Raw genomic sequence first — 14,553 nt, 5'->3', positions numbered from 1 at the left:
GTGGGAGATGATGGTGGCTCAGACCAGAGTGGAAGTGGTGGAGGTAGAGAGAAAAAGAGCCAGAATCCCTATGTTTTAAAAAAAACACCCAAGAGTGCCCTAGCCGGTTTGGCTCAGTGGACAGAGCGTCAGCCAGGAACTGAAGGGTCCTGGGTTTAATTCCGGTGAAGAGCATGTACCTCGGTTGCAATCTCAATCCCTGACCCTGGTCAGGGCGAGTGTGGAAGGCAACCCAACAGTGTCTCTCTCACATTGATGTTTCTCTCTCTCTCTCTTCCCATCCCTTCCACTCTCTCTAAAAATCAATGGAAAAATATCCTCGGGTGAGGATTAACAACAACAACAACACAAAATAAAATACACCCAATAGAATTGTCAAGACATTAGATGTAGAGTAAGAGAAAGAGAAGTCAAGAAAGGTTTCAAATAGTAGCCCATCCTAACACCTATACTTTGCCACTTAGACAGGACTTACACCTTTGTTTAACAGCTCACCTCTAGAACTTTTTAAAACCAGCACCTGCTGACCTTGCTAGGCATGTGAGAGAAAGGACTGTACCCTATTATCTCTCTGAATCAACTGTCTCACCGGAGCATTACATGGAGAGATATATACATGGAAGAAATTTACCAAGCTTTTATAGGATGAATGAATAAAGGAATGAATGAATACATGAATGACACATGCGACAGTGAACATTCACTGTCTTGCTTCGCTCCTCACAAGAAGGCTCTGGCTTTGAGGATAGAAGGTGCCTGAGGAGAGTCTCCAAAGATACTACACCATGAAGAAAAAGCTCATTCAAAGGAATAACATACCATTGGAACTTGAATCATACTTTAACTAAATAACAGAGCAAATCCAGGTGCATTATTTAGATGTTCACAGAACTGAAGACAAAATTTCTAAAACAAATATACTATAAATTTATTTTTTAAATGTTTTTTTAAAGCATTTTCAAAGGTAACAATGATGTGACTCTTTCAAAGAAAGAACAAAGCTCCCTGCAGGGGGTCTAAGTCTGTTCAGGGGTGGAAATTAACTGAGAGTGGTCTATAGACACTTAAGAAACTCAAAATATGAATATTTGCCAATCCTATCTAATAAAAAGAGTAATATGCAAATTAAGCATCACTCTGTTACAACCACAAGCCACGCCCACAAGCCAATCAGGAGCAAATATGCAAATAAACCCAACCAAGATGGCTATGGCCACAAAGAGCAGGAGGAGAGGCTTGGGTTTCCCCGGCAATGAAGTAAGCCAAGCTTTCCGCCTGCCCTTGCCGGCCTAGGCCTCCACTCAAGGCTACAAAGTTTCAATTATAGAAGGTAAATAAATCCCAACAGAAATGGCCGCAGCCACGGAGCTGGAAAGAGCAGGAGGCTAGGGTTGACCCCAGCAATGGAGGAAGCCAAGCTTTCTGCACACCCTGGCCGGCCCAGGCCTCTGCTTAAGGCTACAAAGTTTCAATTATAGAAGGTAAATTAATCCCAACAGAAATGGCTGCCACCACAGAGCAAGCAGAAGGCTTGGCTCCACTCCAAGCTACAAAGTTTCAATTGTTGAAGATAAATAAACCCCAGATACCAGGGCCTCCGCTTGGGTCGCCAGGGGGTGTGGCCAGCCTGCAAACCACCACAGGCCCCTCACCCAGGCTGCCCCACACCCCCAAGGGAACCCCCATCCTGATCCGGGACACCCTTCAGGGCAAATCAGCTGGCCCCCATCCATGCACCAGGCCTCTATCCTATCTAATAAAAGAGTAATATGCAGATTGACCATCACTCCAACACACAAGATGGCTGCCCCCATGTGGTCAAAGATCCTGCCCCCATGTGGACACAAGATGGCCACCACAAGATGGCCATCAGGGGAAGGCAGTTGGGAGGGACCAGGCCTGCAAGGGAGGGCAGTTGGGGATGATCAAGCCTGCAGGGGAGGGCAGTTAGGGGTGACCAGGCCGGTAGAGGAGGAAAGTTGGGGGTAAACAGGCTGACAGGGAAGCAGTTAGACATCAATCAGGCTTGCAGGGGAGTGGTTAGGGGGTGATCAGGCTGGCAGGCAGAAGCGGTTAGGGGCAATCAGGAAGGCAGGCAGGCGAGCAGTTGGGAGCCAGCAGTCCTGGATTGTGAGAGGGATCCCAGATTGGAGAGGGTGCAAGCTGGGCTGAGGGACACCCCCACCACCACCACCACCACCGTGTACGAATTTCGTGCACCGGGCCTCTAAAGATAAACTAGAATGATAAGGCATTTCTGAAATAAGAACACAAATCAGAAAGGTGTCATTGAGAATCATATCCATGTGCATGTCAACAGGCACCCAGCTGAAGCATACAAGGTATCTAAGGGTGTCAGGACGCTGGTGGCCCATGGCTGGGTTCTGAGCTCTCCTGCAACTCTTGCAATGCTCTTCACTGAAAGTGTGCAGTTCTTAAATAGCTGAGGCCAAACAAGGTGTAGGCATTTGTAACTGCAGATGGCAGACGTTGGAGAAAGCCTTCTGAGATTACTTATTCCCTCTACCTTCTGGTAGCCAAGATGAGAGTGATAATTTGTTCCACTTGGAGGAGCTGACAGGCAAGTGGCTTACTGCTAAAGGTCTCCAGTGAAAACAGTCTCTTGCTGTACTCAAACAGCATTACTTCTGGTGTAGTAGGACCCAAGTTCCTTTTTGTTCTAATGCTCCATACAGGTGATATCATTCTTAACCATCCCTACACTGAAGCCCTAGACAGGCAGATAAAAACAACTAAAAAAAGAATCTCCCAACAGCAGACCGTAATGAATATCAATTATTATAAACATTAATGAGAAACAGAAGATCTAAAAGATTATTTTAGCAATAATGGTAATAGTATTTCTCATAAGCATCAAATGGGAGTTAATCTTGGTGCCGTTAAAATCATGTTTGAAAATGAAATGGGAACTAATTTCCTGGTATCCTATCTAATAAAGAGGGAATATGCTAATTGACCCTCATGCCATCACAAAGATCATGGTGTCCACAGCCAATAAGGAGGGAATATGCTAATTGACTGTCCCACCCTCAAAGATGGTGGTGCCCACAGCCAATAAGGAGGGAATATGCTAATTGACTGCCACACCCTCAAAGATGGCAGCGCCCAGTCCCCTCAGCTCCGTGCGCCTGCCTCCAGAGTCCCCCAGGCCTTTCAGCCCCTCAGCCGCCCAGGGCTGGCCCGAGGCACAGGCAAGCCTCGGATGGCGGCCAGGGCTGGCCTGAGGCGCAGGTAACCAGGGCTGGCCGAGGCTTGGCTGCCGGCAGTGGCAGCAGCAGAGGTGTGATGGGGCGTCGCCTTCCCCTGATTGCCGGGTTGCCTCCCGCCCCTGGGGGCTCCCAGACTGTGAGAGGGGGCAGGCCGGGCTGAGGGGACCCCCCTCCAGTGCATGAATTTTCATGCACCAGGCCTCTAGTTAAAAATAAAATGTTATGCCGGTTTTTCTTGTTTCTTTCTGTACTATAAACTATATAAATACATGCTATTGAGTTTTGTGTTCTTTTTTTTTTTTTTTTTTTTAAGTAATGAGTCTAGTGCTACTGCTTTGGGGCATTATAAAGTGGTACAAATATTTCCTTTACACCTAATCTTATACAAAGACATTTTTATACAACTGATTAATGCTGCTTGTTAGACAACTCTCTATTGACTTGCCAATTTCAACATAATCCATCTCTTTCCTCCTCTGCCGATGCAAAACATTTCACCCTTCACTGCATGTCAGTGCTCTGATCCCGTGAAGTTACAGGCTGCAATTTAGTGGGACACTTACTTCATCTTTAAATACCTTTCCATGCTCTTCACATCCAGGTAAGCTCTGTATGAATTCTGATACCTGTCAAAAATAAGATCAAAATTCCAGTTTATAAAGAGGTCAGAATTTAAATGCTCAGGTTCAAATTGTTGTACCTGTATGTTTTAGTTGTTTCTCTCGGAATAATTTCTGATCTTTCAGGAAAAAAGGCAGCACACCCCATTCACTGTGTTAAACTCATTAAGTCAGTGGTACTCCCCTATCTGGTCCCTGGAAGACAAAGGAAATAAAATATACCTCATCTGTGCTCCACTTGGAAACTTTACTGGCAGGGATTCCGGCTACAGTGGGCAGAAGTTTGCTTTGCTGCTCCCAGCGCAAGGGCAGACATGGAATTGGGGACTTAAAGGACAGAAAGACAGCCGACCGACGCTGTGCCTGCGGTACACTAGGTTCTTCTCGGGCACCTGTCGATGGAAACAAATGGGAATTCACTCTCTGAAAAGCTGCAAAAGAAACCCCAAATACCATGACATAACGAGCTGGGGGTAAGGCTCTAGTTAATTCATTTGTTCCTTTTAACATATAATTATACTCCCTGAATAATTATACTCTCCTTTGCCTTTACTGAAGGTCACCTGAAAATGACCATAAGACACAGCCTGTAAATTCAACTTACATGTTTGCTACATCACCCACTGAAGACATGTGTCATTATAACATCCCATGTTTCAGGTACGATATTTGCCTTAGAACTCATAATTCTGAACTTAGGAAACTGTATTTGTTTTTCTTGCAGCTTTGGGTGCTCAGGCCTGGCCACTGTGTTCTCTTCTTTTATCTCAGCCTTGGTTTGTTCTTTCAGTGTTAATCACATTGACTTTTTAAACAGCCAACTTAACATGTTTTGAAACAGGATATGAAATTATTGCAACAAAAATAACAGAAAGGCAAGTGCTTTTGTCAGTTTTCATTTGAGGAGATCAAAATTAAGGTGCAGAATATTCTGCTTATCTGCTAGGTCTTCTGAATCCAAACTTAGTTTACTGCTGCTCTCCTAAAATACCCATTTTTTAGCAAATGACTTTATGTCCGTGAAACTCTTAGAGTTTGTCAATAATGGTCTCCTTACAATCCTTTGGAACAGAAATCTTTTCTGGAAACTGCTTACTTAAAGCCCATGAGAAGAAAAGGGCCTTCCCCACACACGCTCTCCCCCGCACACTAGCTCAGCTACAGCGATCATTCAATTCCACCACAAATCTTTGCCAAATGGTTAGCTAAAGGCTTTTTTTAAAAAAATCTCTGAGAATATTTTAAGCTATTTTGCATCTTTAAGAACATTTCAAGGTATTTTCCTTGAAGAGTAAATATTTACAGAAAGGTATGCAAATCATAAGCAGACAGCTCAAAGAATTTTCACGAAGTGAAGATGCCCGGAACAAGAAACCATAGAGCAGCCCAGCTAGAGCCTCCTTGTGTTCCCTTTCAATCAATCACACTCCGGCAGGACTGCTTCCCAGACTCTCCGCTCTGCTCCACTGGATCTTGACACCAATCCACAGATTTCCATCACTATCATTTTATATGTGTGCTGAGATCTGTGATCTAGGTCTTCTTCAACATTGCCTTGACTATCCTTAGTCCTTTGCATTTCCATATACATTTTAGGATCAGCTTGTAAAAAAAAAATACTAGGGTTTAGATTAAAATTACCCCTAAGTATAGATCAATTTGGTGAGAAATAACATCTTCATAATATAGAGTCTCCCAATCCAAGATCAATGCATACCCCTCCATTTCTTTGGGTCTCCTTTAATATATCTTCTAAATGTTTTGTCATTTTTCATGACCATCTTTTGTTAAGTTTATTCCTATGTATCTGATGTTTTCTGTTGTACATTTTTTAAAAAATTATTTCCCACTGGTCTGTTGTGGTTCTTTTATAACTTTTATCTTAAACAAGCCTAAATTTTGAATTGCTCTGAATGTTACAAAATCACTATGCTGAATTGAAAAAAAAAAAAATCTATCTTACTGGAACTAACACCCACTTGCCCTGGTTCTACCTGAGTGAGCTCATATAGAAAAATATATCTTCTCCACATGAAACATGTCAATTCTTCAAATAATTTTAAAAACCCCATCACAGTCCTTTCAATGAATCTCATATAGTTGGTTTTAAGTTCTCATCCTGTTTTATTGAATGTCTATTCTGAGCCAAAGATACAAACTTGTACCAGTTTGTTTTTATTATTTTTTTAATTGAAAAACATCTAAAGAAGATATTTTTGTTAAGCATAAATATAGGGTATAACTTAAAAACATCCCTTAATTTCATATATTCCCAAGAGTTTAGCAATTATTTGAAATACAATATTTGTAAATCCTTCAGGAGACAAACAGACATAACATGGTAAGATTTCCAGTTCCACACTAGAGGACAGTAGAGCTACTTTATAACTTATATTCTAATTGCTCAATCTTTTGTCAATCTTTTCCAAAGCCATGCACTCTGTTTCATAACTGTTTATAGTACTCCATTAACACTTGCCCCTGTTCACTCCATCGTGCTCCATTCTACTTTTATTCTATTTCCTGTATTCTTCACAGTTCCTCTCTAGTGCTCCTACATTATCATTCCTTAAAAACTCTGCCCAGAGCCTGCCATACACTAGTAAATGATACAGCTGCGATGAGAATGGAGGCTGTGCTCCAACCCACCATTCATAAAGACAGAATGAAGCTTTTCTCTAAGAATCCAATATACCCTGATTATAAAACCATCATAAATTACAGGTTTTTCATCCTTTCCAAGTACCAGAAACATTCAAAATGATCGAATACTTGCATAGCACTCCCTATATGCCAGGCATCATTCTAAGCAAGTTACAATGTTGCTGCACTTAATCCCCATAGTAACCCGTGAGAAGTCACCACCATTACCTTTCTGGACAGATAAGGAAACAGAAGCACTGAGAAGTGGTCAGTGAAAAGTCCACCAGGTGGCAGAGCAGGAATTCGAACCCTGACCATCTGCAGGGTTTATATACAGTGCTACATCAAATACCATGAAGCATAGTGAAGACAGCAGCAATAGAACCTTTAAATTCATGTAAATGACTGCTTTTATGAAAATCAGATATGGAAATCATAGCATCACTTATGGGATAGGTCACTACAGGCAAACAGCCATTAGATGACATTCTCAAATCTTATATGATAATCTGATCCAAAAAATGCATATGAAAAGCAAAGTCCCACAGGACAATCATTAATATCTTATCTAATAAAAGAGTAATATGCAAATTGACCATCACTCCAACACACAAGATGGCCGGCAGGGGAGGGCAGTTGGGAGGGACCAGGCCTACAAGGGAGGGCAGTTGGGGGGAACCAGGTCTGCAGGGGAGGGCAATTTGTGGAGACCAGACCTGCAGGGGAGGGCAGTTTGGGGGGACCCGGCCTGCAGGGGAGGGCAGTTTGGGGGGACCAGGCCTGCAGGGGAGGGCAGTTGGGGGAAACCAGGCCAGCAGGGGAGGGCAGTTAGGGGCAACCAGGCCGGCAGGGGAGGGCAGTTGGGGGTGACCGGGCTGGCAGGGGAGGGCAGTTAGGGATGACTAGGCCGGCAGGGGAGGGCAGTTAGGGGCAATTGGGCCAGCCGGTGAGCAGTTAGGCGTCGAACAGGCTGGCAGGCTGGCGAGCGGTTGGGAGCCAGTAATCCTGGATTGTGAGAGGGATGTCTGACTGTCCGTTTAGGCCCGATCCCACCGGGACATCCCTCGAGGGGTCCCAGATTGGAGGGTGCAGGCTGGGCTGAGGGACAGCCCCGCCCCGCCCCCCCCCCCCCCCCCCCCGTGCATGAATTTTCTGCACTGGGCCTCTAGTCATAATCTTAAAATCATAAACTATTTCTTATAAAAACAAATAATAATTATATAGCTATGTATAATTTATAAAGACAATCTATATTATGACTAACAGTCATTATGACTTCATTGCTTAGCCAAACCATTGTAATATTTTTTTTGGCAAAGTTGTTAGGACCCATTATTTTCTCCAATACAACTTAAAACACTCAAGTGATTTTCTTTTCATTTGTGGTATTAAGACCATATTAATTCTATTTGGAATCCAATATACACCCTTAGATGAGTTTAAAATATGTGAAGCAAGTGACATCAACAATACCAAAGAAAATGTATGACAAGGACCAAACAGAATGCCTTATCCAAACTTTACATACAATATGGTACATATGTGAAAGAGATTGCAAATATAGGTCGCAGGTCAATCCATAGCATTATGAACTACATACTATATTTATCCTTTTATTTTTTAAATCTTCACCCGAGAATATTTTTCTATTGATTTTTAGAGAGAGTGGAGAAAGACAGAGAGAAATATCGATGTGTGAGAAACACATCGATTGGATGCTTCCTGGAATCGAACCCGGGACCCTTTGGTCTGCAGGCCGATATTCTATCCATTGAGTCAAACCTGCTAGGGCTATATTTATCCTTAGCAATAAATTTTACTGCCCATGATAATGGAACAAACCAACCAAATGAAGTTTATCTTTAATATAAAAAGACTGCCAAAGCCTAAATTTTGATTGTTGAGTCTGACTAGTAATATCCATCCATAACAGGAGACTATTATGACTACCTCTGGCTTCGTGTGACGTCCTCACTTCACTTTCTGTTCTCTCCTCGAATTCTTCTCTGACATCAGCATGCTGATCTCTGAAAAAACAAAACATACACAGATGCATTTCAATAGTCTGTTCAGCATTGCATCTCAGCAATTGTTTTTCTTAATTTAAAAACAAAAGGTGCCCTTTAAATGTTAGAAAGAATTTTTAGTTCTACTAAAAAGCAATTAATGCTAATAACATCTAAATGTCCATTTCCTCATGATCAATTTTCATTCACTGTTCAGAAAAGAGATTTTAAAGCTAAGAATGATATTAAGATGAATTATTCTGGGAAATGTAGCTATTGAATAATTTAACTTGAAATTGAGACATGCATTCATGAGGAATTTTACTTGTATTGTTTGGTAAGACAATTAAAAGATAGAAAATGCTTTCAATGTCCATACCATTTAATCAATTTACTATATATACTCAGCGCCAGGATCTGGGATTGAGGCTGAGATTGGCTCAGGAGAATCAAAATTCTAGGAAGCTTTGCCTGGCTTCATCAGGTCAAATGCATAGGCTGAACTGATCCCACTCTTTCTGACCAGGAATGATCTCATGCTAATCTAAACCTGACAAGGATGCTCTAAAATGGAATGGACTTATTACAATCTTACTTCATAGCTCTGCACTTAAGTCAGGAACAAAAATGGCTTTAAAGAGAACCAGGCACACACTATTTATATTTTCTTTAAAGCTACATTTCAGATATTTAACATTTTTCCACCTAATCTATTCCATTCTGAGTTCAAACCAAATCCCACTTTGAAATTCACTGGGACTATCCAGGTTATGGTGCTGGCCTACACACCGTAGTGCTTTATAACATCCTATTCACGATGTTCTATTGTTTCATAGGTGGTGTTAGCTTTACAAATAGGCCCTGAGTAAATTTCAAGAAGGGCAAATACATTGGAAACCAAATATGCCAACAAAATATAAAGGAGTTTTATGGTCTTCATTATAAAGGCACTCATTTACTCTCCATTTGGAATAATAATTTAACATGATGATGTGTAACCTGTAAACAAGAGAGCTTCTATGTTTAGAATGGGGATGTAATAATAACACCTACCCCAGGAAGGCATTATGAGGATTAAATGAGCTAATGCAACTAAAAGCACCAAGAAAAGTGCCTGAAATATAGGAATTTTAGAATTTTCAAGAACCAACTTACTTCAACATTTTTTTTTTGCTTGAATTGAAATATAATCATAGCTAAAATCTTACTCAAGAATACTCTTCAGGCTTTTAATTAAGACAGTGGAATCCACTCAAATGGAAAAATGTATTCTTTATGAGTCAGCATTCTCTTCCCCTCTGTAATTATGTGTCATGCTTTAGATGTCTTACTATCTTTTTCTAATTATGCTTTGTGGTAAATATGAGCCAAACAAACATTAGAAGAGTAAATACATAATAACAGGATGGCATCTAAATGCAAACAACTGTATTTCCTCAAGTTTAGTTATTTCCCATTTAAGAGCAATCCCTAGCAATTATGTTTCAATCAGTTCCATTTAAAAAGAATAATGAAACAATCAATGATTTTGCTTCATTGTAGAGATTTAAGCCAATATCTCTAAATCCAACATTAGTTTGGCTTAAAATAAGCCCACCTTTCTCTTTCCAGACAGTTTATTCTAATATCACGGGGCTTTATTAGAGCTGAAAAGCACCTGTACTCCCCAGTAACAAATGGGAGACACAGTGAATGTAAAAAACATAGGATTTTCTGTTTTGAACATTAAAAGAATATCTCCTTGCATGTCCCTAGCATTCCTCCCTCCCCCACTTAATTTCTGGGTTGATATCACTCACAGGTAAAAATTCAGAGAATGAGAACCTCAGGGTTATATGTTAAAGGAATTATAAAAGAGTACGTGAATTGTTCCTAAAACACCTGGTACAAATAAAAAAGGGACCATGCTTGAACAGCTTCAAGACAAGGAGGATACCATCTTCAAAAGGATTCACAAAAAATAGTTAAACCAGTGGGAATTAAAACTTTTATGTCTATGACCCTGTCCAGTTTGGCTCAGTGGATAGAGCGTTGGCCTGTGGACTGAAGGGTCCTGGGTTCAATTCCGATCAAGGGCAGGTACCTCGGTTGCAGCCCTGGCAGGGATGAGTGCAGGAGGCAACCAATCGATGTGTCGCATCCATGTTGCTTTCTTTGTGTCTCTCCCCCTCCCTTCCACTCTGTCTAAAAATTAACTGGAAAAAATACTACAGTGGGAATTAACAACAATAACAAAAAAAAAACCAAACTTTTATGGCTAATGGATAACAGCCGAATAGATTTTTTTAAATTAAATTCTTTTTGAGATGATACATTTGCACTAGAGTTTTAATAAAACATGGCCCAGGAGAGGTAAATATGATTTACTATTTACTTAATGACTAAAAATAAAACACTGTGATTAATAAGCCTATCAAATTATAATTTAGCATAAGAACATGTTATCGAAGAAAAGGAATATGAGAAAATACAGTGGATATTATCAAGTTGCAAGGAAATGCACTCCAGAAAACCTAGTCCAGCAATGAATCTAATCAATCTCCATAAAATGGAAAGCCCTAACCAATAAAGTGAAATTTGGGAAATAAAGACCAGGTATAAAAAAGGGACTGCATTGCTTTCACGTTGTTGTAGAAAAGAAAAGTCACTGCTTTTCCACTGTATATAAGAGTCTCCTGGGTCAGGAATCAGTGCTATTGGAGGAGACAAAACAAGAACCTGTTACACTGTTCCACAACTTCACAGGCATGCAACAATGTGCAAGGGTCTCTTCCTTCCACTGTCAATGGTCGCCTTGGTGCCACAGCCGCTGGCATCAGAACTGAGTGTTTTAACTAAAATTGAGCTTCTCTCTGGTGTACACAAATAACTGCATAAATATGATTGAGATTCCCGAGGGCCGAAATATTTTAAAACTTCCACAGCTCCTAACCCATATCTGGCAGCCAGTTGTCAAAAAGGGGGGAGAGACTTTATAGCAGGCAGGGAATGACGACTCATTGAAATGACTTTCTCCAATCAGCAGTGTCAAGCCCTCAGGCTCAGAAAATCTTTGGAAGCAAAAAAAAATAAAAATAAAAAAAAAATTCCTGAAGATTCATAATTACCTTTTGAAATCCATTAAAACGGTTGGCTCTAAATTAACTGTATTCTACTTGATGTTATGGTTTTTGAAAAGTAAATAAATTTGTATATGCTTATAGTTCATCTTTTATGTTAGCTTGTTTTCCTATCTGTTTAATAGAGCCCTCCTCGAGGGTACAGACTGGCTCTTGGTGTGAGTGACAAATCTGATTCATCCTAAAAACATAAATCAGAGTGATAGCTACAATTTCTACAACTGCTTTATGTAATTCTCAGAGTGGAAACACAGGTACTACAACATGAAAGCCCATTTTAATAACCTATAATGAACTGAACAGGCTGAATTTTTTCATTGCACTTAGCACTGGGTACTTACTTGCTTTGCAAGGTAACACAAGCATTTAGCAGGTATTTGTTAAATGCTTTATTGCGTTTCTGTGGTTAAAACATTAACTCTGAGCTTAAAACATTAAGTAACTTTTACTAGAGTTAGCACCTAATATAGAAACATAATTACGAACAGCTGCAGAATAGATTTCACGAGAATAAGACTATGTGGGATACATGACGATGTTCTTCAGCGGGTAACACATTGTGAATTATTACTCCAGAGAAGGGTCTTTATACTCCGTAACGGTTCTCGAAGCCTGGTTTATAGATCACTTGGGGGTGCTTGTTAAACATGAGCTGGGGTGCACCATACATTTCCTGAATCACTGTCTCTGGAGATGGCACCACGAGGGTTGCCTTTTGACAAGCATCTGGTGATTCTGATGCAAAACAAATTGAGGCCTGTACGTTTCAAGACGCGCAGAGACTTAAGGTTACCAGGCCCCAGGAAAGCTCCTTCACTGACTGGTGGAGCCAGGACGAACCATGTGGCCGCCAGGCGTGCTGGCGGGGCAGAAGTGAGCTGCCCCGCTCCCAAGTGAGGAGAACACCTTCTCGCTGAAAGCACCAGGCGAGCACCGCCCTCCTTCCGCATCTGGTGGGTGAGCGCACGGCTGAAAAGCCTGCGCACTCACATCCCTATCTAAGTGCGCACTGGGAATTCAGGCACAACCTGACCATCCATTTGACAAGTCACTGCAGGAAAAGAGATCCAAGCACTCAGGGTGGAGCCATCTTAATGTGGGCGGAGCTTCCCACCAGGATGCCCGAATCCTCAGATGCTGGTCCCTGTGCCCTCCCAGAGGCAGCCCATCCTTTTCCTCGGTGCGCCTATCAACGTTATTTCTCTGGTACCATTTTCTACGTGGGCCAGGAGTTAACAACAGTTTGGAGAGCATTGCTCTAATTTATAAAAGAGTACAGGCATTACATCAATTTAATAATTCCCCCTCAAATATCTAGCCTGGAGATCTTACAAAGTTGAAGAAGAAAAGAAGGTTATAGAGCAGTGGCCTTGACATTATATAAGATGTGTCTTCTGGGAAGGCTGGTGGAAAACCGTCCGTGGTGTCACGTGTGAGACAGGAAAGCGAGGAATGAGGGGCCTGAGCTCCAGTCTGGAGGAGCCGATGAAGCGTCCCTGAGGAAGTGAGTTAACCTGAAGCCGGCAAGATGAGAGACGAGCTAGTAGGAGATGGTTGTAGGCAGAGAGAAAAGATGTCGTGGCTGCAGCTTTGTTTAAAAAACAAGCCTGGTAGAGATGAAGCAGGAGAGTTAGGCAGGAGCCACGTCCAGAATGAGGGTCTAAATTCTAAGACCCTAATTTACTCCCAAATCAATTTTAAAATGCAGACTCATAGGCTCCACCTGAAAGATTCTGGTGGGCCAGGCTTCCAAATGTGAATTTTGTGAGGCCCCAGGGAATCTGGTGTGAAGCCAAGTTTGGGAGCCGCTGCTGTGGAACAGCAGCTGTCCACGAGTCTGTCTTGAGCAGGTGGCCTGTGAGGTGGCCCTTAAAATAATGCTGCCTGTTTCTTGGCTGTTTTCAGGTTACACTTTGAATAGAGCTCTCCAACGACATGATTCTCGTAATATCAGATTACCTCTGTCTTCTCTTCCCATCAGCATTGCTCACGTGGATGTAATTTCCCACTCAGGATGTAATACCTTTTCTTTGCATCTTTCTAAATAATTTACTAAAATTGGGATTTTTTTAATGCCCTTTGACTCAGCAAGAGACAGTCTGCACCACCAGAAGTTGACCCTGAAGCAAAGATTTGCTTGTAAGGGGTTTACTTGGGAGGTGAAGAATAGCATCCATGGGAGGTTTGGGGGGGCGGGCAAGGGAGACAGGGAAGGGACAGCAGTGACAGCTTCCTTGCCGTACTGGCTACCCCCTGCACAGCAGGAGCACAGGCCGCTGGGGAAACTCTGGGAGTCTGTGTAACACACATCTCAGTCTTCCCACACGCGGTGAGAGAGCTGGGCTATTTACACAGCAGTTCCCCTCACCAGAGAGGGAGGCTGCTAGGGAAGGCAGGACACACTAATCCCCCTGCACATCTGCCCTGCCACACAGTGGGCAACGCAGCCAGACCCAGGCTCATCCTGCAGGAGCGGACCAGGTGAGACAGCTGGAAGTCAGCAGCTGTGTGCCAAAGTGGGAGTGAGTCGCCAGGGGATATGGACTGGATGCTGACGGCGTTGGCTGTGCCATCCCATTCACCAATCTCCGATGCTGGGCGGTCACCAGAATGAGAAATACGCTGGTGTTGCTTTTTATCCAGGCGCTGCCATGACAGGTAAATTAACAGTGTCACCTACTTCTGCTCTAAGAAGACTCTGGCCCCAGGAATCCGGCCTGGAGTCCAGACGGTTAGCAAAGTGCCTGCAAGCAGGTACGACCGGTCCTTTGGAGAATTTTGCTGATGTTTTAAACAATATCATTGCTTTTGAAAAATCTAAAACTCTAGGTATTCTTCCCATGTAGTGAGTCAATGAACTCTGTACCTCCAATTACTATTCTGTGAATTAGTACTTTTATTTGTCTTAGGGTAAATTTCTTCAAGTGATACTAGT

The 14,553-nt window shown here is 42.2% G+C and overlaps 1 protein-coding gene across 10 annotated transcripts in view; it reads right to left on the bottom strand.

Moving 5' to 3' along the window:
- Window positions 1-14,553, bottom strand: part of L3MBTL3 (L3MBTL histone methyl-lysine binding protein 3) — a 96,797-nt gene that overhangs the window by 5,042 nt on the left and 77,202 nt on the right. For all 10 annotated transcript variants that reach the window (XM_079781281.1, XM_079781288.1, XM_079781284.1 and 7 more), the window contains 3 exons: window positions 8,444-8,520; window positions 4,073-4,242; window positions 3,794-3,856 (listed from right to left, as the gene is read on the bottom strand). In XM_079781281.1, coding sequence (XP_079637407.1) covers window positions 3,794-3,856; window positions 4,073-4,242; window positions 8,444-8,520 — 310 coding nt within the window. The remainder of the gene's footprint in view (window positions 1-3,793; window positions 3,857-4,072; window positions 4,243-8,443; window positions 8,521-14,553) is intronic.

Source organism: Cnephaeus nilssonii (assembly GCF_951640355.1).
Source record: "Cnephaeus nilssonii genome assembly, chromosome: 9".
Classification (NCBI taxonomy): Eukaryota; Metazoa; Chordata; class Mammalia; order Chiroptera; family Vespertilionidae; genus Cnephaeus; species Cnephaeus nilssonii.
The sequence above is the reverse complement of the archived record's forward strand: the minus strand, read 5'-3'. Positions and strand labels throughout refer to the sequence as shown.